This window comes from Drosophila sechellia, chromosome X (assembly GCF_004382195.2).
Source record: "Drosophila sechellia strain sech25 chromosome X, ASM438219v1, whole genome shotgun sequence".
Lineage (NCBI taxonomy): Eukaryota > Metazoa > Arthropoda > Insecta > Diptera > Drosophilidae > Drosophila > Drosophila sechellia.
The window spans coordinates 17,570,258-17,592,156 of NC_045954.1; the positions used below are offsets into that span (position 1 = coordinate 17,570,258).

The window sequence follows — 21,899 nt, forward strand, 5'->3', positions numbered from 1 at the left end:
TTCTTCGTTTGCCACTCACAGCGACTAAGAGCAGTTACAGCTGTTGGCGCGCCAGTGCTACCCATGCAAAAGTGCACAGCGCTGCCAGATGAGGCAAAAAAAAAAACAAAAGCGCTAAATTCAAATTGCACTAATACAGCATTTTCATTCGAAATATCAATGATGAATTTGACAAAACACAAGTGCCCCTTATATTTAATATTGTATATTAATATATTTCGTATTTGGCAAATTCAGTAACATGTTCGTATTTTAAAGTAACTTTCTCTAAATATAATATGCTTACAATGAGTTTCGCAGGCGACAATTGACGACCAACAAAAAAAAAAAAATGTTTTCACGCATTCAACTGCCTTGGGCAGCGAAGCACATTGGGGTTCCGTAGTAATTGTGGTTTTTGGTGGGTGGTGCTGGGTGGAATGGGCTGGTGGTTCTGTGGTCTGGCGGCTGGGTGGCCCTGGTGGTTTACATACGTGGGTGTCTGCTCTCCTTCCTTTTTCGCATCCATGTGGGCATGTCAGCCCCAGCTGCGGGCACAGATGTCGACCACAGACCAATGCATGACGGTGACGGCTGCCTGTGATCCTGCTGGCGATGGTGGTTCTCCCCCGGGTCTTGCCACGAGACTGCCGCCATCGCTCTGCGATTTGCCAGCTCCCTCCTCCATGCCCATGACCTGATCCCGGGTATGCCCCTGCTGCTCCGTCGTTTGGCAGGCCGCGTACAACAACTATGCGGTCACGTAGTACTCCCGCTGCCTCTTCTGGCACTTCTCGCGCGCAATGTAGCACAAGGCGATCGTGATCAGGAGCACTATGGTCACGCCCATGCCGATGCTCACCCACATGATCTCCTCGTTGATGCCCACGTAGGAGCGTCCTGGAGAAAACAGAACATAAGATACAATAAATCAATGTTGGGGGAATGATCAAAATATGTATGTCGAGAACCCACCATTGTAGTAGTGATTGGAGTAGCCGGCCTTGCCAGCCACTCGACCCGCTGGCATTTTGCGAAAAGTTCGGGCCAAGTAATAAATAAATGTGCGCGCTCTTTATTTATGTTTGGCTACTTGGCTCGCTGGCCAGCAAAGTTTCAACGGGCTATTTGTTGCTATTGCAGATGGTTGGGATATTTTACTGGGTTTCTCCTTGTGTACTTCAATGTCTTTGTCCTTGTTTAATTGCAATTTATGTGTGCAGGCGCATTTCGCGCTTCTCAAGGTGGTTCGGTGGCGCCAGCAGGACCTGAAATTAGCAAAGAGAAAACGAAATTAAAGCAAAATCATTGCTAAAGTTGTTTTTTTTTTCATGTTTTCAGTGCCATTCAAATTTGCGCGGGCTACAGTGTTTTGCAGCACTGCTCTTCCCGTTTTACATCACTGCTGAGAAAGAGAAAGAGCACTGCTGTCAGCTGCTTTTAAGTAAATAAACATATTAGTTTTCGGCGATTAGTTTGTTGCTTCTTTGTGGAGTTTCGGATCAAAATTAATTGTTGGAAATTGTAAGATGGATAGTTCGGAGGCTAAGGAACTGGCAAGCAGCAGCAAAGTAATGGAAAACCATCAAAAAGAGAGCGAAAATGATAAAATCACCGGCATTCCAACCGAAGAAGAAGAAAAAGTTATTCCACTAAAGAAGAAGAGGACTGAAGAGGAAGGGGGAGAGATAAAGGAGGTAGCATGCGAGAAAGAGACAGTGCAGCGGGAAAAGTGCCAAGACAAGAACACCTGTAGATGCTGTAAGTCCATCTCTTTCTCTGCCACATATATCAGTCTCTTTCGCACTATTTGTCTTTTTTTCAGGGAAGAGTGATCTTTCATTTAATCGTATAATATACTTTCAACTATCTACTACTTTTAAAGTAGTAAAAAATTGAAGAGAGTAAACGAGACGGATTTTTGTTAGTTCATAATAACAACCTCTTCTTTAAAGCACTCCATTACTCATTCCACAATTTGAAAAGTGATAATGTTTGTTTTTGTTAAATACGTTTTTTGGTATGTACATAGATGTCGTTCTATAAATAGTATAGCTTAAGATTCAGAGATCAGTAAAACTAGGAAATTTGCTAAGATTACCGAATTTATCATAAACAATAGCACTCTCTGTCAATCATGAATCCTTTAAGCGTGTCGCTTTTTTCTGGCCAAAGATAGTGACCAGACTTTTGGATCATTTATATGCAGCGATTGTTCCTGGCCAGAATCCATATCCTGGCATCCGTGATAGATTAAAGTAACGCCCAGGCACAAATTGCTTGAAAACGCCACGCCTGTCGTCCTTTTTCCTGCCATATCTGCTGCAGTTGCAAAAAGTTTCGCCCAAGCACACTGAGAAAAACGAATAGTCCCGCATCCATAAGCTTAGTAAATAAATTAAAGATTTAAAATAACAGCACTGCGCACCAAAATGAGCTGTTGGCCACAACAGTTCATTTGAAAGAAACCTCCAACTGGAGGTTTTCCCTGCATAATTTTCTCGCAGTGCAGCAGCAAACACAACAGGAAGCAGCGCATCCTTCCGTTTCCATAGCTGCACATTCAGAAACTGCAACTGCAATCGAAATGAGTGCGAAGGTCGCTTTTGACCAGGCCCAAACCGAAAACCCGTTAGTGAAGTGGCTTTAACTCGGCTTTCGACTTGAATAATTCATGTCCAAAAAACGGCATACTATGCCACGCATCGCAATGCAATGTAATGCCATTTTCAGGGCTCACGTACCAAAAATCGTGCAACACAAAAGTTGGGAGTTGGGATGTTTTTGGAGCGCCAGCGATAAGGGCGATAACTGAATCATTTGTTTTCGCTTTTCCCCCCGGAAAATTGCGAACTTTAAAGGAAACTCCTGCCTGCGTGGTAATGAAAATAAAGCGTTTGCCCGTTATTTAACCGCGCATTAAGTGCAGTTGACGTTCCCGGCGGCGTTGGCTAATTGAAAAGCGCCAACTGCAGCAAGCATGGGTTAACTTAACCCCTCACTGCCACCCCTCGACTTCATGACCCCTGATTAAATGGCTCCCGGGGGTATTTATAGACCGGCTATCCTTTCTGGTTAGCAGCTGCTGCACAAGCCCATTAAGATTGCTAATTTTCACAACTATCTCTTGCTTTTAAGTAGCAGCAATACATTTGTATAAATATAGTTGGATTAGACTGCGAAATTATTGTTTAATTGGGAAACTTAATATTCATTTAGATTGTGAGGCATATTACATGATAATTATTCACGGAATGTATTTTAGAGTTCTCAAACATAGGTTAAGATATCCAATTTTCCCACTATCTCAGCATTTTATATTATTTATGACACTGGATACTATTATTTAATTGGAGCAAGAATTTGCATAACAGCTGCACTTAATCGCCATTGAAATTATCTGGCGGAAATAATAACCAGCTCGCTAGTTTGACCGTGACAAATTCAGCGGGTCAAGTGGCGAATGCGAAAATTGAAAAACTTTAAGTGCCAATACGGAAAAATGCAGAAGGAAGAAATTCAGTTCGTTCTACGAGAGTTGTAAAAATGCTACTAATCTCCGGTAATTGGGTTATAAAATTCCACTATTCACATTTAATGGGTATTTGAATATGGAAAGTATAACGCTTTTTATTACGGAGAATTACAGAATTTATTAGCTAAGAATGTTCCATAAAATTCATATACCCCTTGAAGGAAATAAATAAGTTACTTAAAGTACACGCAATTTTTAGTTTATCTGAATTTTGAATAACAGAACTGTTCTACAACCCAAAGTATTTTAAATTAAGCAAACTGTTTTTCCCCAGTGGAACTCAGCCCACATACTCCCACCCATTGCCATTTCATGGCACAAATATTCGAGATATAAAAACATAAGCTAGAGATTAGCTAGTAGCGTACCACTGTCCCATTCTCCATTGTCCACTGAGCCTCCGAGCGGTTCGCATCCGCGCAAAGATCTTAGGAGTAATGTCTCAACGACGTCGACTTTACATATCCCCCGCCCTTGCAGCCCAACTGGAGGCGGAGCCCATCAAGGACAACCGCCAGCTGGTGGAGTTCCGGGTGCGGAGCCGGGACATCGACTGGCGCCGGTATGTCCTGCCACTGGACACCAGCGTTCGAACGACACCCGTCTATCTGGACCGCCAGGCGGACTTCGTGGGCAGCCCCCGGCGCCAGGTGACCGAGGACAATCGCAGGGAACTGCTTGTCTGCCATGACATGATGGGCAACTACCTTGAGGATCGGTGAGCCCTTAAACTGAAAAGTTTAACAACAAAAGGAGGGGGTACTTGAAAGTCGAGATTTAATCTCATTACGAACTTAGCTAACAAAAAGCCCATGCAAATGTATTGCATTCTGTATCTTAAAGCGCATAAATATTGATGGCAACTTACTACTTTTCAAGGCACTTGATGCAATCGAAGTTGTACTAATGAATATCTGCCGCAAAATATTTTCATTTAACTTGGAAGCCAGAGAGGTCCGAAAATTAAGTTTTTAATGGTTTTTGTGTTTTGCCAGGCACTTTCACAGCTCCCAGAAGTACGACGACTATCGATTCGTGCACTGGTCAGCCGTGGATTACTTCTGTTACTTCAGCCACGACTACGTGACCATTCCGCCCAGTGGTTGGCTGAATGCCGCCCATCGCCACGGAGTTCCGGTGGTGGGCACGTTCATCGTGGAGGCTACCGCACGGCTGGACGAGTTCCTGGCCACCGAGGAGAGTGTCGAGAGCACCGTGGAGGCTCTAACCCGTCTTTGCGAGCACTTCGGCTTCGAGGGATGGCTGGTCAACGTGGAGGTGACGGTTCCCCAGACCAAAATGCCCAGTCTATAGTGAGTACTCATGGAAAGTCCATCCAAAAAAAAGGGTCCTGTTTACCCCTTTCAAATTCGCACACAAGCTGTGAGCTAGCAAAAGTTGTAGAATACGAGTGTTTACATGAAAAATGGCTTTGTATCTGCGCCTCTTGCAACCAATTCGCCATAGGAGCAAACTTTGGTCTCGCATCAGCTGTCCAATTTATCAACAGCTTCTGCAATTCAATCTATGAACTGTCAAACGCAAAACGAGCTCTTCTATTTTCACACTACGAGTAAGTTGACTTATTGCACTTTGCTCAAGTCAGTGGAACGCATAAGTTGGCTTGCACATAAGATAACATCCGCATGGAATTTCAATAATTCCGAATAATAGTGAAGAGCATCTGAACAGCAGCCAGTTGTTAGTTGGGATATAAAGTGCATTAGGCGCTGAAACGAATCCTAACGTAATGGCTGTAACCTTAAGATCGATTCCTACTAATCCCTTTATGGCGTTTCCATTTTCCCCAGCCGCTTTGTCCGGCAACTGACGGCCGCAACGGAGTCACGTGTGCCACATGGACGTGTCTTTTGGTACGACAGCGTTACGGACGACGGCCAACTCCAGTGGCAGAACGAGCTCAACTCCCGCAATGCGGAGTTCTTCCGGCACAGCCATGGAACGCTCATAAACTACGCGTGGGACGAGGGCCATCTGGAGCGGAGTGCTGAGCAGGTCAGGAGGGAGCAGTCGCCCCGATATCGCGTCTTCATGGGCCTGGATGTGTTCGGAAGAAGTCGCAAGGGCGGTTTCCATAGTCGGGAGACCATGGAGCTCATTGCAAAGAACGGCTTCTCGGCGGGCATCTTTGCACCCGGCTGGACCTTCGAAACCCTCAATCGCTTTGGGTACAACATCAAAAATCCGCGCGGAGATGACCAGGTGAACGCATCCTTCTTGGCCAGAAACGAGGCGTGGTGGACTCGCATTTGGCCCACATTGGCCACGCATCCGTACACTTCGCTACCCTTTTTCACGGACTTTTGCGTGGGTTCCGGCCGCGCGAAGTTCGAGCGAGGTTGGAGGATTTTGGGAGAGGATAGCCCCTTCTTCAATCTATCGCGGCAATCGCTGCAGCCGTCCGTGCCGCTGGACACGAATGCAATGCATCATTTCGACGAGGCCTACTCGGGCGGTTGCTCCCTACTGGTGACCAACTACGAGCGGGCCTTCCGGCTTTTTGTCACCGATTTCGAACTGACCCGCGGCGTTTTGCTCCTTAGGTATATCTTTAAAATCGACGGTGATGCAGTCGCCACCATGTTCGACTTGCTAGTGCGAGTGACACCGCTCCGTAGGAATGACCAGGACTTGCACCTCTTCTGCGGCGAATATGAAGGCTCAATCGTTGCTCCACAGCGCTGCTACCTATCGCCTCTCGAAAGCGACCTGCCCAGCGGTCTTTTCCGCTTGCACCAGGACAGCGGCTCCTTGGCAGCGGGCTGGCAGATGCGCGACTATCTGGTCAAGTTCGATGGACCCGTCAGGGTTCAGGATATCGGAGTTAAGTGGCAGCGGCCGGCGGAATCGAGCACGGAGGCAAAACTGGGTGTCGTTTATGTGGACGGCTTGTCGCTGGAGGATTTAAGGGGCACTTGGACAGATATTCCGGTCTACAGCAAACACATGTGGAATGAGCAGCGTGCTTGAAGCCCAAGTTGCTTGAGTAAATAAGAACTTAATTTTTTTATACATTATAAAATTGTGCAATTAATAACTATTAATTTCGCGCTGTTGCAGTGTTTAAAGTAATAATAAATTAAACGATATCGTTGATCATCCAACTTTAAAGCTTGTATGACTTGGCATCACATTTAAGCGCAAATATCAAACTCTTTTTGATGGAGATGCAATGTTTTATGGCTGCTCCATAGTGAAATTGGTTAGCTATCCATAAAAAACCCCTGTTTAAGTAATCTTTACTCATTTTTCGGTGGCCTCTGCCATTGGCAGTAATTTATCAAGACCCATTCTGGCATTTGTGACGAGCTTAGCGGCTGACTCACGCATCCTGGACCCCTTTGGCCCCCGTTTTGCCAGAAATTGACTTCGGTCGCTTAGACAGCGCTCCTGAAACTTGGCCACATCACTCAACTACACTTCACTTCACTTGGCTCCGCTCCAGTGGCCCTCAAACTGGGTTTGGCTGGCTGCCAAGCTGTCTGGCCCTTAAAACGTAACTTTGAAACTGTGTTCTTGAGCGATTTATGCCGAATTTTTGTGGTAGCATTTAAAGTAGTGTGCTAAATCAGATTTTTACCATTTAAACCTAATTAAATGTAATATTTAGACTGCAGTTGTGCATTATGCTAAATATTAATCACTGCGGTGGTAGGCAATGTTAATCAGACCAATTAGTACTTTTTGTCTGGTTTGTGATTCTGCATAAATAATTATAAAATTATTGTAGAGCTCTAAATAAATAAATGCCAATGTAAACGGTTTTTAATGTAAAATTTATGTTTACTTTGGCGCAGATCGTGACCAACTGACCGCAAAATTTGCATTTAAATTTTTAGCAATTTTAGCTCCAACACCTTCTCTGATACTTCTCTTTCCCGCACACCCCTTACCCCTTACCACCTAGCCTTGGCTGAGTAATTTTTTGACATTTTTAATGCAGATTTTCTGGCGGCACACACTGTTGACATCATTTCCGTTTGCATGACAGAATCTGCACTACCCAACTTTTCCCCCAGTTTTATGCCATTTTATTTGTTTAGTTCTTCGCTTTCTGTTTAACTTTGGCTTTGGCCTTCCTCTTCAGCGAGGCTGCTTTGAATTTCCGCGCCTTTTTGGGGGCGCCGAAGCGGAAGTTGAAAAAACGGGGGGCATTTCCGGTCGAGCGGGGTGCTAAGTCATCTTGCCTCCCTTTCATTGCGATTGCTATGGCAGCTCCCTCTCCCTCCCCCTTCCACGGGCTGTCAGCTTTTTTCTAGATTTATGTTCCACTGTCGTAATTAGCCACGCCCCCGCCGCCCATCGCAGCGGGATACGGCCACACTGCCACTGACCGCATTTCAAAGTGATTAACGTCATCAGCGAAAATGCATTGATTTAGCTGTAGAGCTGACAGATGGGAATATGATGCGAAATGGGAATAGATAAAACCCGAATAGGATCGGGAAAATTGAATAAATGATGGAGATGCACTCAAAAAAAAAAAAAAAAACAAACAACAATCTGCCCATTTTCTATTTATTAACATAATTAAATTTTAGTTATATTTTTCAGTAACTTAATTTACAATCATGTCTACAGAGGCTACAACTTTTGTTTGAGATGCCAACCACCTAGCTCTCATTTGAAACCGAATGTCCTTGATTAGCCAGGGAAATACGATGCTTTCTCCAATTTCCTTCTTGTGCATTTCAAAAGCCCTTTCAGTTGCATAACTAGATTCATCACGCCCAGCCTCTCAAAATAAAATAAAAACCCTTGCCCTTAAATTCTCGCAGTGGTCAGGGGCTCATGTTTAAGCAATTTATTGCAACAAAAGCCCTGGAAAAATGGGGGTGAACCCAAACAAGCTTGGGGGCCTGACCTAGATACGGATTTTTTGGCCGGAGAATTGCTGGACAGGTGGCATGCTCGTACAGCACATTAAAGGGCATGTGGATTTCGGGCTCCGATTTTATGCATTTAAATGGAAATGTAAAATGTATATGGAAATTGAAATTGAATATGCCAGCAGGTCGAGATGCGAATGTATCTGCCGGCCATTGTGACTCGAAAATGCAATTTGTGGTGGCTCGGGTTCCCCGGCTTTTTGCTCTTTGATTTGAACCGAACTGAACCGAACTGAAATGCAAATGAGGCGGAATCAAAGATCGCCATCGGTGCTGAAATATGCATAGTTTTTAAGCGAGATTGGTTTTAAAATCGAATTAGGTTATCTGAAAAACAAAGCGTTTAACATTTGCTGTGTAAATAACTCACACAGAAGATATAAATATTTATATTAATTCAATGTGCCAAGTGGTTTCCGATCCCTGTCCTATTTAAGCAACAGTCCTGAAACATCTCAGATGTCAAAAAGCAATAAATCAGGGCAAAAGGAAACCGAAGAGGGAAAGAGCAAACACTTGGACATCACGAAATAATAAATATCCCTTTGAGTTGGTTTTTCTGTCTGCCCGAGGAAATCGAAAAAAGAGCAGAGTCGTCTCGCCCATTTTCCCCCGCATTTTCCACCCATTTAGCCACCTTTTCGAGCCACATTTCTTCGAGCAGCGTTTCAGTCTAATTGTCGTATCCGGTAGCAGATTGGCGGAGATGCAATTGTCGCCGGTTGAAATCAAATTAATATCCCCACACACAGCAGCTGCCACGCCCCGCTTTCATTCAATTGTGGGCGTAAAGGCCTCCATTAATGTGGCCAACACGCACGAACACACTCACACATACGCACACACACTAATGAGTTCTCTGATTTCCTCGCATGCCGCATCAGCATAAATTAAAGCCTACTTTCTGGGGCGTGGCTTTGATTACTCACAGAGGGCCAGCGGCCAAATGATCGGACACCACAGAACGAAACCCCAACGAAATCCTGTCATTCCGTCCTTGCAACTCATCCAATTCCAATAATAATGGATGAGGGAATGTGATAGCGAAAATCAATGCGAAAAATACCATTTGAACAAGCTAGAGTTGTTACAGTTGTTTAAAGCAAAGAGTAATTAATACATGTAATTTGTTATATATATGAATTTGGCAGTCCCTTTTTATTGTTCATCACCTAAAAATTATTTTAAATAGTCAAATTTTCATAATTTCTGCTTCCCATTCATAAGCAATTTGCAAGAAAGTAGTCACTAATATGCAGCTTAAAATGATAGTTTGCTTATTCCTTAATGCATAAACCCCTTCTGGATGAAACCCCATCAAAGTCCACAATCGCTGACTGAATTCCATTCTGGCTGCGGTTAATGGGTTTCAATTTGGCCACAACACCAGGCGGCTAAACATAATTTGGGTCAAAACGCTTTTGGCTTGTGGCCTTTTGGCCTTTTAAGCCATGCATCAAGTGTTGGGCAGGTCATAATGCGTATATATGCGCATTTGTTGCCATGTTCGCAAACACGGTCTTCAATTTACATTAGGCACCACTGATTAAAGACCACAGATACGGATCCATTTCACTCGATGATGGCGTAGTGGAAGCTAAACGTAATAGATTTCCGCTGTGGCCACAAATCCACTGGCGAACTTATTGGGAAATTGGGTGAAAATACGATTTAATGCAAGGCCGTCACTCTGCCCACTTTTCCAGATTTTCTCCTCTTTCGCAGGCAGCAGAGCGTCAAATCCTTGAGGCCTGGCCTGGCTTGGCCTGGCCATCCCTTTTCCTCAGAATGTGTGCGTGTGCTTGGTCCTCGCGGCGCCTCATAACTTTTCCACATGGTCAACGAAATCACAAGCAAACAAACAAAACAGCACGAGACCAAAAAAAAAAAAAAAAACATTTCGGCCATGTATTTGGCTTTGACCACATTCCTTCCCTTTGCCAAGCTTTTTAGCGTTTGCTTAGCAGAAAAAAAACAGAGGAAAATGTGTGAAAATGCAATTGTGGTTGGCTTGGATTTTGACATAGTCTCTAATGAAAGTAGTTGAAAATTGTTTGTTAAACAAATTAAGGACATCGCGCAAATGTATTTAAAGTAAGCTAAAGGAAGTAAGTAAGTATTTAAAGTAAGGCTTTAACATAATTACCGAACAAATACAAGATTTTCTGAAAAACAACACGCCCTTCGCAAACAAATAATAATAGGATATTGAAAAGGATTTCTGGAACATTTCCCCGAACACAAAAGCACATTTCTCTTGTTTGTCGCCGCCGCTTTGGCTAAACATTCATTATTTCGCTTTCGGTGTGACGACCATCCGTCTCGCATCCATCCGCCATATCCATATCCTCCGTATCCTCCGAATACTCCTTATCGGCTATATCGAGCATTGAGCAGTACATTCTGCTGACGTTGAACAATTGTTTGCGTTTTCGCATTCCAGTCGGCAATCAGTTGGGCAAACAGCTGCATCCGAAGGATGAAGGACGCAGGAGCAAGGGGCTATTATGCCCGGGGAAAAGAAAATGGAAAATGCAACAGGCACAGCACCTTGGACTTAGACGACTTTGTGATTGTGTTTGCTGAAAAGCAATAGGAACTCTCCACTTTGTTGCTTGGAAACCCATTAGGTCTTCGATTTTATGACCCGCAAGTGCATTTTTCCCCCATTTTCGTGTACTTTCTGCCAAGCAAATTTAAGGGGAAGCCGCATGCTAAAAATACAGAATAATCTAAATTTAAATTTAAGTGTCCTGAGGACCTTTTAAGTCAGGACCATAAAACTTTGATTTGTGAGTCACTGAATTGCTTGTTCAGCGCTTTTCGCTCTACACAATGCATTTGCTTTCCAGTTCAACTCGAACCGATTGCAAGCAGCTCAACGTCACTCAATAAGATGTCATTTATCAGGCTGACAAAGAGGTTTAACTGCAGGGGAAATAGAGCCCCCCTTCGCCCCCTCGCCAACCATATAGCAACGGCTTTTCCGTCAAGATTTTCTTTTCACTCTTCTTCCACTCGTTTTTTTGTTATTTTTAAATTGATCGAGTTGATTACCGAATACCCTCACGCCCTTCACAATAATTAATTCCATTAGCAGAGCATTTTTTCAACCTTCTAAGGTATATTTTTAATTGCTATCAACTTATTTTTTGTTATTCAAGGAACGGCGATTTCTGTCTTAGAGTCGGAGAACTTGAATTTTTCTTCTTGGTTTCCTTCTTGTATTTTTTATGCGCCTTTGCCGCCCTATTTCTTAATTTTTAATGGCCTCATCAATTAGTTTAACCATTTTAAGTGCGGAAAACTTGGCAAGATGGCGCGCTTGTTGGCCGAGTGATTTGCAGTCAAAAGGATGTCGCTGTCGCACAGTTTGAGCAGCACTTTGACGTCACTCGCTGTCCTTGTTGTTTGGCTATAAAAAGAAAACATCGCAAGTTTTGCCAGCGCGAAAATTATGAGAACTTTCCGACCGCCCCTCCCACTTTTTCTTCGACTCTGTGATGATGAGAAAAGGCAGGAAAACACACACGTATGTACATATAAGCAGGGATAAAAATAGCGCAATATGCTATAAGATTTTACTACCAAAAATGCTAAGACAGTTCGATAATTTTGGCAAGCTTCTTTTAAATTTATTTATATAAAAAATATTGAAATGAATTACTAAAAAATTTGGAATATTTTGTACATTTTTATTTACTATTTATGCAGCATAAGCGAGACTTTAAATATATAAGAAAATATTTGTTATGTGATATTTACCGAGTAAAGTTGATTTGCCTTCAAAAAGTTGCATTGTGAGTGAAACTTAACAACACTTTTAAGTCCTATTTAGGATATTATGTTCTCCAACTATTTCTATGCTTTCTGTGTACGGGGCGTTTGTTTATTATAATGGCATTGTTGTTTACGAGGCACGCACTTTTTCATAATAGAAAACTGAAGTTGGCTGTCGTTTATTTTTTTTTTTTTGGGAAAAGGACAGTAGCCGTAACTGAAACGCTGCCATAAATAAGGGCTCAGAGGGGCCAGCTGTCTGGTCGTCGGGCCTATCTGCGGCACTTTTTTGCCCTTTTCCAAACCCATACACTTGCTCATAACATGGAGATGTGTATATGTTTGTATATCCTGTGTCCTGGCAGCGTTACCGACGTGACCGAATGGCGGCGACATATGCAAAGACGCGCATAAATCACAGGATCTTCGGACCCGAGAGGCAGGAGCGGCAGGAGCGGCGGAATCACGGCCTGACACTGACTAACTGTCAGGTACCGATGCCAGGACATTGTTGCCAGGACAGCACTCACCCAGATAGCAGCCACTTGCCAACTGGCTGTCCTGGACAAGGTCGAGGTGGTCCTTGCCAGCTCAGTTCTCCCGAAAAGCCCTGTTGGAGTCACACAAAACGGTGGCAGGGGGCCGGCCGGAAGTGAGGCGTTGAAGTTGAAGGTCATCGAGAATGCGAGTGCAACCGGAAGGATAATCCTGCATTTATGCTTAATCCGATGGGAATCGCACAAGGAGCTTACACAAGCTTAAACATTTCCACCAGTTCAATTCTGATTTAATTCTACGAAAAAGTTCTCTCTTATTTTAAAAATTGGATTAATTTAATAAATCTGTTGGGAATCGCAAAAGGCAGTTGGTTATTTTTCCGAGTTATTTGCTTGACATTAATCCCTTCAGCATTGATCCAATTTAATTCTACCTTTTTTTCAAGGAGTTGATCTGTGATTTATATAAGCCTTACGTTTTAACCAGTTAATTTTTGATAAATTAATCAGAATTACAATCTCAAAAAGACCAAACACAATATAAAGCTTCTCAAGTTTGCACTATTTTCTGAGAATTTCCTAGCAGTACAATTCTGTTTAAGTAGTTAATATTGAATACCAATTATTTATAAGCTGTTTCACCTGACGTTTGGTAGCCATTATTTGTCTTAGATTACCACACACATAGGTGAATTCAGGGAGCTGGATATTTTGGCCAAACTGATAACCACATAATACAATTAAACAATATGCGTGTGCTCGTATGTGTGTGTGTCCTGAGGCCTGTTTCCCGATCAAAAGACCTTTCCGACTACCAATCACCTGTTCGATGTGCCATCTTGAGTGACACTTCGAGAGTATGTGCGTTGAATGAAATACATTTGGCCAACGCCCACGTTTCGATGGCGACAATGCAGTTTTCCTCACTTTTCCGAGCGCTGTCTGTTTCAATTAAAATTTTCGTGGAAAACCCTGGGAAGTAGGCTATTGCGGACAACAAAGATAAAAACAGCCAGAAATAAAACAAAACTTTTTAAGTGACATTTGCCAGCTGAGCGGCGCGTTTTCCCCCTCTCCCCGCATTTCCTTAAATTATTTGCGACTTTTGGCAAAAGTTTCAAACCCTGGCTTGGAAAATGGAAAATGCGCGCGAAATTTCGCAGCACATGATTTTTATGCGTAACCCCTATCCGTTTCCTTTCTAAAATTTTGCAAATGGTGCATTGTGTTTTAATTAACTTTTCAGATGGCACACACGCAGATTTGTTTGTTTGTGGGAAAATTGCATTTCCCATGCTCCTTTCTTCACTTTCACCCTCTCGACAGTGATGCCAAAAATGTGTCCACAATATTGCTGAAGAAATTGGATTTTAGGAAACTTATTAAAATAAAAATGTATTTAAAAAATATGTTTTTTGTTAAATCCTAATTAATATACCCATCTACTTGTATATGTAAACTTCTACTTCGAAATATTTATAAATTGCTTCAGAAAATAGAGTAGACTACTACTACAAACTAGTTTTCAATAGTGAGCATATGAGGCATCTCTCTCAGAGACATTGCCCCTTTATGTTGCCACGGAAATCGTTTTATTTCACTCGGGGCCTGTGTAGCAAAGTCAGTAATCAGTAATTACATTTATGCCCCATGCCCGGACATCGTCCATGTCAGCTTATGATAACTGGACAGTAAGTCCCCAGAGGGACCGAATAATAATGCTGGAATGCTGGGATGAAGGGATTGGGGCAGAGGGGAAAAGAGGCAAAGAGGTAGCCGACCGAAAATTAATTAGACAGATCCGGCAGTGAATGTGGCAGTGAGTCGTTGCAGCTGCAGCTTGCGAACTTTGGGAGTTTCGGCAGGGAACTTGGCCAAAACCGAGAGCCAGATATATGGTGCCGGGATGGCCAGTGAAAGTTGCAAATTCCAGTGAATAATGCGGTAGTTTGGCAAGTGAATTATGAATTCTGAATGCGAAAGTTCAGCAAAAGCTTAACTAAATTTGTGGATTACTTACAAAATGACAGCAATTCCTGAAAATATGGGCGGCCAACAGACTTCAATTTCAATGGATTGAATTTCCCATTTTAACCCTCCTTCAAATACAATCCCTAAAATGGGATTTCCTTTTGAAATGTGGAAATCTACGCAAAAATGCGACATGTGACAAATGGTATTTTTTTCTGCAAGTAGCTAACAAGTTTGAAATTAGAAAAGAAATGCTTGTTTTACGCAATGCCATTTCTTTGGGTCACTCCTTAACTAAGTGCCCTTTGAATTTTTCGGAGGACTTGAGTAATGAACTCCGCTCGGAGAAACAGCAAAAGAACTGCCAAGAGACGCTCGACAAACAATTAGCAGCCAAATGAATTGTAAGACTTGCTTGGCAGGGAACAAGTTTCGGTGGGCGGGCAACTTTTCCGGCATTTTCCACCTTCGCCAACACTCTTCACGGTGTTTGTGAAGTGAGACAGAAAGTGAGTAAGTCTGCTGACGGCAAAACCAAGTACCTGCCACATTTTATGCATGTAAGCAGGTGACATGGCCAACAGTAAACAAATTGCCAAGTTTTACGCTAGTGGTAACTGGATTTCTTTTGGTGTTTTCCGAAGGAAACTGAGGTTCAAAGGGCTCGTTCATTTGACCTTTCGCACCTGGATTGGCTTATAAATATTTGATGGGAAAAATATACTGTTTTCACTAATCTTAACCTTTGCTTTAGCCACCTGCCAAAATGTGCTGTGAATCGCTTTAAATTCTCAATAAATAGCAAATTGTGTACACAATTGCCCCAATAATAAAATTCACAGCTCTTTGGCTAAACTAAACCAAATTTATTCGAAAAAGCTGAACAAAATGTTTGCCCATTCAAGGGCCGAGCAAACATTTCACATATTTTCCTGGCCACCCGAAAATATGTGGCAATAGAAACTAGTATGTCCTTGTTTGGCCAGGACACACACTCTCGGAATAATCCGGCTGGCGGCCGGAGGGCGTGGCTCGACAGTTGTCATGATGAATAAATATTATTGCCAATTAATGTTAGTGCCTGGCTGATCTATGCCCTAATTAGCCACTAAAAGGTTCCATGAACTAGAGAAATGTGGCAATTGGTCTGTTGGCCAGGGTCAAAAGCTGCGATAAGTCGTCTCAAGTGGTTTTCACTTTGTCTCACTGGGCTTTATGGGCTTCATGCCATTCCAAAGCAAACGTATTTGTCCCCCCTCCCATCTGCCCGAGCTGCTCGGCAATTGGGTCAAAATGTCGTTGGCTCACACACTGACAGTAATCTGCGTCTTTATCTGCTGGCTCGAAGGAAACTGTTTGCTTTGCGATTCATACCGTTTGCCGACTCCTTCACAACTTTTTAGCCCACTTTCTGCAAATGATTTGCTTTGCTTTTTCCTCTTAAATCACTTTTACCGCCGAGTACTGTGAGTACGGGTTAAGCCAACTGAAAGTTCATTGGATAGAGCCATATCTCCACTGCATGATAAGACTTACAGTTTCTGCTTGCTGCAGCACTCGCTTTGCATTAACCGAGTAAGAGGTATTAACTAGTCGAGCACTCGACTGGGGTGTTCTGTCCAGCCTTTTTTGTTACTTTGATCGCTGTCTAACGACGTCTCAAGTGCTAACAAAGCTGTCTAGAAGCGCAGAGACAGGACTTTTTCCCCTCCATTGTCAACGAACCACCGGCAGCACTTTCCCATTTTCCATTTTCCGACCGCAGGGCCCCTGTTTATATTGTTCTGTTTTGCATTATCTGCAGGTTTCTGCACAGATGCCTCCGAATGCACGACTCATACCCCATTATCCCGCTCTTAATGTGGATCTTTCAGAGGCGTGTGCAAGGACATTTTCGAGGGATTAAAATGTTTTCGCACCCATAAGTACAAAATTATTATTGCGGTTTTCTTGAGGTATATGAATTAAATTAAAAGAAATGCTTAGGATACCTTTGAAACCCCATCCGTGAACCTAATGCCGCTTTGATGTCGCACACGACATTCGATTATTGTTGCCACTGTTTACAGAACGGAAAAGTTACAGGCGCAATAAATTGCGCCTCGATAATAGAAGCTGGGAAATTGAGAAAATGGGAAAACCCAACACGTGTCGATTCGTAAAATCGCAAACTGTGAAAATTCGCCCGCCGAGAAAACCTTGACAGCTCAAAACAGGAGCCTAGATAAAAATGAAAAAATAAATTGCGAGGGGGCAGCGATGTAAAGTTCGCCATGCCGGTCCGAAGTTTTCTTTACGCAATCATCATAAATTAAGGACTCTCAACAAGTGGCAACAGAAATTGTGGAAAATGCGGAAAAGAAAATGAAGAAGGTGGTAAACTTTCCGGGCATGTTTTCTCTGCTCTGAATCCTTTTTCTTCCCCATCTCCATTGAAATCCCAGTTCCTTGTGGAGCATATATAGATATATGTATAAACCTGATACTGACGAGTGTGCCAAGTTTTCAGAATTTTGTTTGACCAATTATGGATTAGACAAAAACTTACAATGCCCCATGGTAGCAAGTCACTGAGAACAAAGATACCAACCTTTAGAAAAGCAATAAAAGAACGGTATGAAAACTTAAATATATAAACACTATTAATAACGAATTTAAACTAATCATTTGTTTGCTTAAAGATGGTTACAGATGTTGGCACACTAAACATGGCAGTTCCATTGGTTTATGCTCAACTTCTTCAGCTGAATGAGGTGACATTTGTTTAAAATTAAATACTTAAAGGTACCTAATAATTTTATTGCAGTTCACCTTACGAAATTCCCTTTCAATTAGCAAGACAGCAGCTTGTGCACGCCGGCAGTTGGTGGGCGAAATTATGTTCATGCATATTTAAAATACCTAATGAATTTTATGAAACTCGACGCTGTCTGTTCGAGTTTGACGAGTTACATAATGTTTGGGGGGCGTGGGAAGTGGGCGGATAGTGGTGGCTACCTCGTTACAAGGCCACCCTACTCCATATCACGCCTGTTGCTGTGGCGATGGCATAATTGAGGAAGCATGTACTCCACTTTGGGGAGAACGCCACTGCGGTGGTGGCGAAAGTAATCCAAGTGGAGGAACGGGAAAATGGAAAACACACAGTTCGGTGGCGCGGCGAAGGGGTAAACACTTTGTCCAACTATCTCCCAGCACTCTTACGTCCTTACATCCTTCGCTGATTTGGAAACAATCCACGAATGGCACACAATTAAATGGGGGAAAATGTAGTCTAATTTCGGGGGATCTCGCGGGTAAAACGAGCGATTTTTTTCCAAACTTTTCCGCGTCTTTTCCACGAACGACTCACAATTAAAGCGGGACAAAAGTGCAAACTACTTTCGACCAACAACGTGAGTTGCCTTTTAAAAATATTATATTAAACAATTTAAGGCATCTTAAACATTCACTGCTTATTAACTGCTTTAAGTTATATTTTTAACGCCATTATTTTACCAACTATGACGCTCTAGTAATATTTAAAAACAATTTCAAGCTTGATAAAGGTCGATGAAAATCCACCAAGGAACGGGAAGTATGCGACATTTAGCCGTGAAAAGAGCTCAGGAAAAGCGCGGAAAATTCTTCGGCCGTGCAAAAGCCCACACAAAATGAGTTGAAGTCGCCCTTCGGGAAAAGCCCGTCTACAAAAAAAAGAAAAGGGGAAACAAGATGACTTGCCCCTCGCGGAAACTTCAATCAACTAAAGATTTCCCTCCGAAAAACTTGCAAATGACTCAAATTCATTTTCTTCAGGAAAAGAAAATTAGTCCATTAACCTAAATAAATGATTTAAGCCAACTGTCAGAAATTAAAAACGAATTGTTTCGCGATGTTGGGGAATTACGCCGTCCAATTGGTTGTAAGTAGCGACCCCTCCGCTTAACCCCCGATTAACCCACGATTCCCCAGCGAAGCCCCCAAAGATATGCAACAGTTAACAGTCGGACGTCTAATTTAATTGGCTTAGCTAGAGCTGTGGGCTTAGGGCCCTCGTCTTTGGACTTTGGAAGCGGGGCTTAGGGCTCCGCCACTTTACAGTGCTGACAACCGACTTGGGGCATTAACCTCCTGATGGCCAAGGGGGCTGCCGAGCGACTGGGTCGCCGACAGCATCGTAAAGCGCTGCGTAATACGCAAGGGTGGCATTTTTTGCCACTCGACTCACACCCTACAACTTTGTGTGCGGGTGCTACCCGCCACGCACATCGCGGGTACTTACAAACACACAGTATAAATCTGAACATGCAGACAAGACACCCCGTTGTGCGCGCACCCGAATCAATACGGTGCTCTGCGTCGCGGGTGCCGATCACACTCGGTCACATTACCGTTAAACACATGGGTGTTTCCAAAAATACTCGGGTGTTTCCAAAAATACTCGGGTGGTCTCGTAGATAGTCGAGTCACAGACAAGATGCGTAACTCCATACGTTTTTCACTTCATACGTTTACACACTATTCTTTCGGCGTGGCTCTAGACTTTGTCAAATACGTTGTATAATATGCCCTTCATCTTATTATTATATATTATTATAATTATATATATTATATTATATATTATTATATTATATATTATTAATATATATATATATATAAATATATATTTTAATTATTAATAATAAATAATAAAATTAATTAATTAATAATAATAATAAATATTATTATTAATAATTTAAATATAGATTATAGTAAAAATAATACTAATAGTAATAATGCTAATAGCCGAATCTATGTACATAATGTCACAAAATTCATTTCAAAAATGACTTTATGTAAGAATATTTTTCATTAGAGTATTCAGCTAGCGACGTGTGAAAAATTACAAGGCAATAATTCAAAACGGGTGGCACACATTGAGTACATCAAAGAGCAAAGACATGAGCACGAAAATTTTCTTGGGTATTCCCTTTTACCCTTCTTTTCTTATACCCGTCACGCTTCCACCCATACAAATTTTAGGCGTACAAAAAATGACCAGAGAACTGCAGCCCGCGTACAAAAAATGACGTGCGGCCGATCGTTGACTGTGCGTCCACTCACCCAAACGCTTATTGCGCAGCAGGCCTCGGGTGGTTTTTTTACTCGAAACAAAAACACCACGTTGGTAAAACACTCGAGTATTGTTCGTAATGTAAACATTAATATTGTTAGCATTTATAATACTAACATAAACATGCACAAATTAATTGCATGGCACATAAACACTTTTTGGGGAAAATTAGCTCAGCAGTATCTCATGTTATTCTGCAAAATGTTGTTTTAGGACTATTGTCTTTAAGTCTGCTCCACTTCGTTGTTAAGAATAATAGTAAGCTTTTACGTCAGCCAAAATTAGCATACACATTGCTGTTAAGGTTATAATTTTATTAATTTATTTTCAGTACCAACACAAGGACAAGAAGAATGTTGTCTTTAAGTCAGCTGGTCTTTGTTGTACAGAATAATACTTATCTATGTTTACCCTTTACTTTATATATGTATATAGGCTGGTGAAAGGCAGCGATACATGATTTAATAGAGGCTTTTCCTAGTGATACGGATGCTGTTTGCCCAGATTCCATCTGCCGTTGGCCATTTTGCAGTTGATGCCAATGCAGTTTTCAATTATGCATGCGTTTCGACAGGTGGCGCCCTGAATCACTTGGCATCCGTCATGAATTTTTCATGATGTCGGCAACGCCTGCTCCTACGTTTTTCTGCATTTTCCGATCACCCTCCTCCTTCTGCATTTTGCCAAGCTGCAAGTCCCCGTAACCTTTCGCCTGACACACACGTTTAGCTTGCTGGTACGGATGATTGGATCGACATTATGCAGCTCTTTCATCCCGCATTGGAGCCAATCAGTCAGTAGGAGTGGATGGGCGTAATGGGCCGCGGGGGCGTGGCTGGTGCATTGTTAGCTGCGTTGCAATTCACCTGGCTGATTACCGAAACGCTGACGGAGCCCCGACAATTGTGAGTGCGAATATGAGAAAATGCAGCCATGTGGCATAAATATTAAGTATACGACGTGTGTCTTCCCCATTATTGAAAGTGACAATGGAACTGTTATGGCTGGCATTCACGGATAGTATAAAACCCCCCTACCCCACTTGTTTGCCGCTCATATTACCCCTCTAAAATACCAAGAATTTTCCATCAATTGTGCGTTTAATCTTTCATTAAGCACTTTCTACCTCTCATGCTAAGTATGTTTGCCCATTTTAATGGAATATATTTGTTGACATATAATCAAGTGACGTATACACCAATTAATCGTAAGAGAGCCCCAAGCTCTTATACTCAATATGATGTTGGTATGCATCAGCATTTACTTTAAAATTTAAATAGCTAATAGTTTATAGATTTATAACATTAATTTCTAAAGTAGTAACATAAAACTAATATTAACATGTTATAATGGCACTTTGTGGCTCAAAATATTGTTAATTTATGTTTTATAGCCTTTACCATGTTACCAAAGATCCCCATTTTGTTGCTATTCATAAGTCCCCTGTTTTGATTTGTGGTCACAAAACCTAGGCCCTATCAAATGACAAAGTAATGGCCATGCCAAGTGTGTTCGGGTATGAGCCAAAGGCATTGTGAGATAAACGTTCAAATACTCTAAGACAAAACTTGGGGAAAACAAGGACAAAGACTGTCGAGGGGCTCACAAAATCGTAAAAACGCCGTATGTGGAGTGGAAATCTTTGTTGCAATAATTCGTATTTCTGGACCGGGGCAAAAATAGAGTGTAATGAAATGAAATGCTAATGGCTTTTGGCGACTTGGCCCATCTAACTATGCAAAGTGTTTTCGCCGCAAAGCGGAGACACTGTTTATAAATAATAAATCGAACGGGGATGACAATCGCTCACCTCCAAAGAGGCCAGACAACGCCTATCCTTCCGCACTTTCAAATTCAGTTCACTTTGAATGAAGTTGGCGCACTTTCGCAGCGTTCTGTGCGCGTCCGGGCCGACGGGGCGGATGAGCGACGACGGAGCGCAGCCAGGTATCGAATATCAAGTAGCCGACTGCGGAGGCGACCTGCCACAAGGCGACACAAAAGCGAACTGAGGCGCCCATCCGGCGACTGGTGGCCGCCACAGCCACATGGAAATGATGCTGCCACACGAAGCCGTGCAGTTCGTACAATTCGGCTCCGAGCACTCGGATCTCGGATCTCCGAGTTGCGAG

The 21,899-nt window shown here is 42.6% G+C and overlaps 2 protein-coding genes across 3 annotated transcripts; one reads left to right on the plus strand and one right to left on the minus strand.

Annotated features, from left to right (window-relative positions):
• Window positions 1-24: 24 nt before the first annotated feature.
• On the minus strand, window positions 25-21,750 carry LOC6618084. Its single transcript, XM_002042346.2, has 3 exons — window positions 21,578-21,750; window positions 955-1,247; window positions 25-879 (listed from the first exon to the last, which is right to left on the minus strand). The coding sequence occupies exons 2-3, from the start codon at window positions 1,007-1,009 to the stop codon at window positions 731-733; spliced, it is 204 nt and encodes a 67-aa protein (XP_002042382.1). The 5' UTR covers window positions 1,010-1,247; window positions 21,578-21,750; the 3' UTR covers window positions 25-730.
• On the plus strand, window positions 1,509-6,646 carry LOC6618085 (cytosolic endo-beta-N-acetylglucosaminidase). 2 transcript variants are annotated; one of them, XM_002042347.2, is made up of 4 exons: window positions 1,509-1,740; window positions 3,995-4,232; window positions 4,510-4,827; window positions 5,326-6,646. In XM_002042347.2, the coding sequence occupies exons 1-4, from the start codon at window positions 1,509-1,511 to the stop codon at window positions 6,503-6,505; spliced, it is 1,968 nt and encodes a 655-aa protein (XP_002042383.1). In that variant the 3' UTR covers window positions 6,506-6,646. The 2 variants fall into 2 exon arrangements, with proteins under 2 accessions (XP_002042383.1, XP_032580815.1); XM_032724924.1 differs by lacking the exon at window positions 3,995-4,232 and having other exon boundaries at window positions 1,689-1,740.
• Window positions 21,751-21,899: the final 149 nt, after the last annotated feature.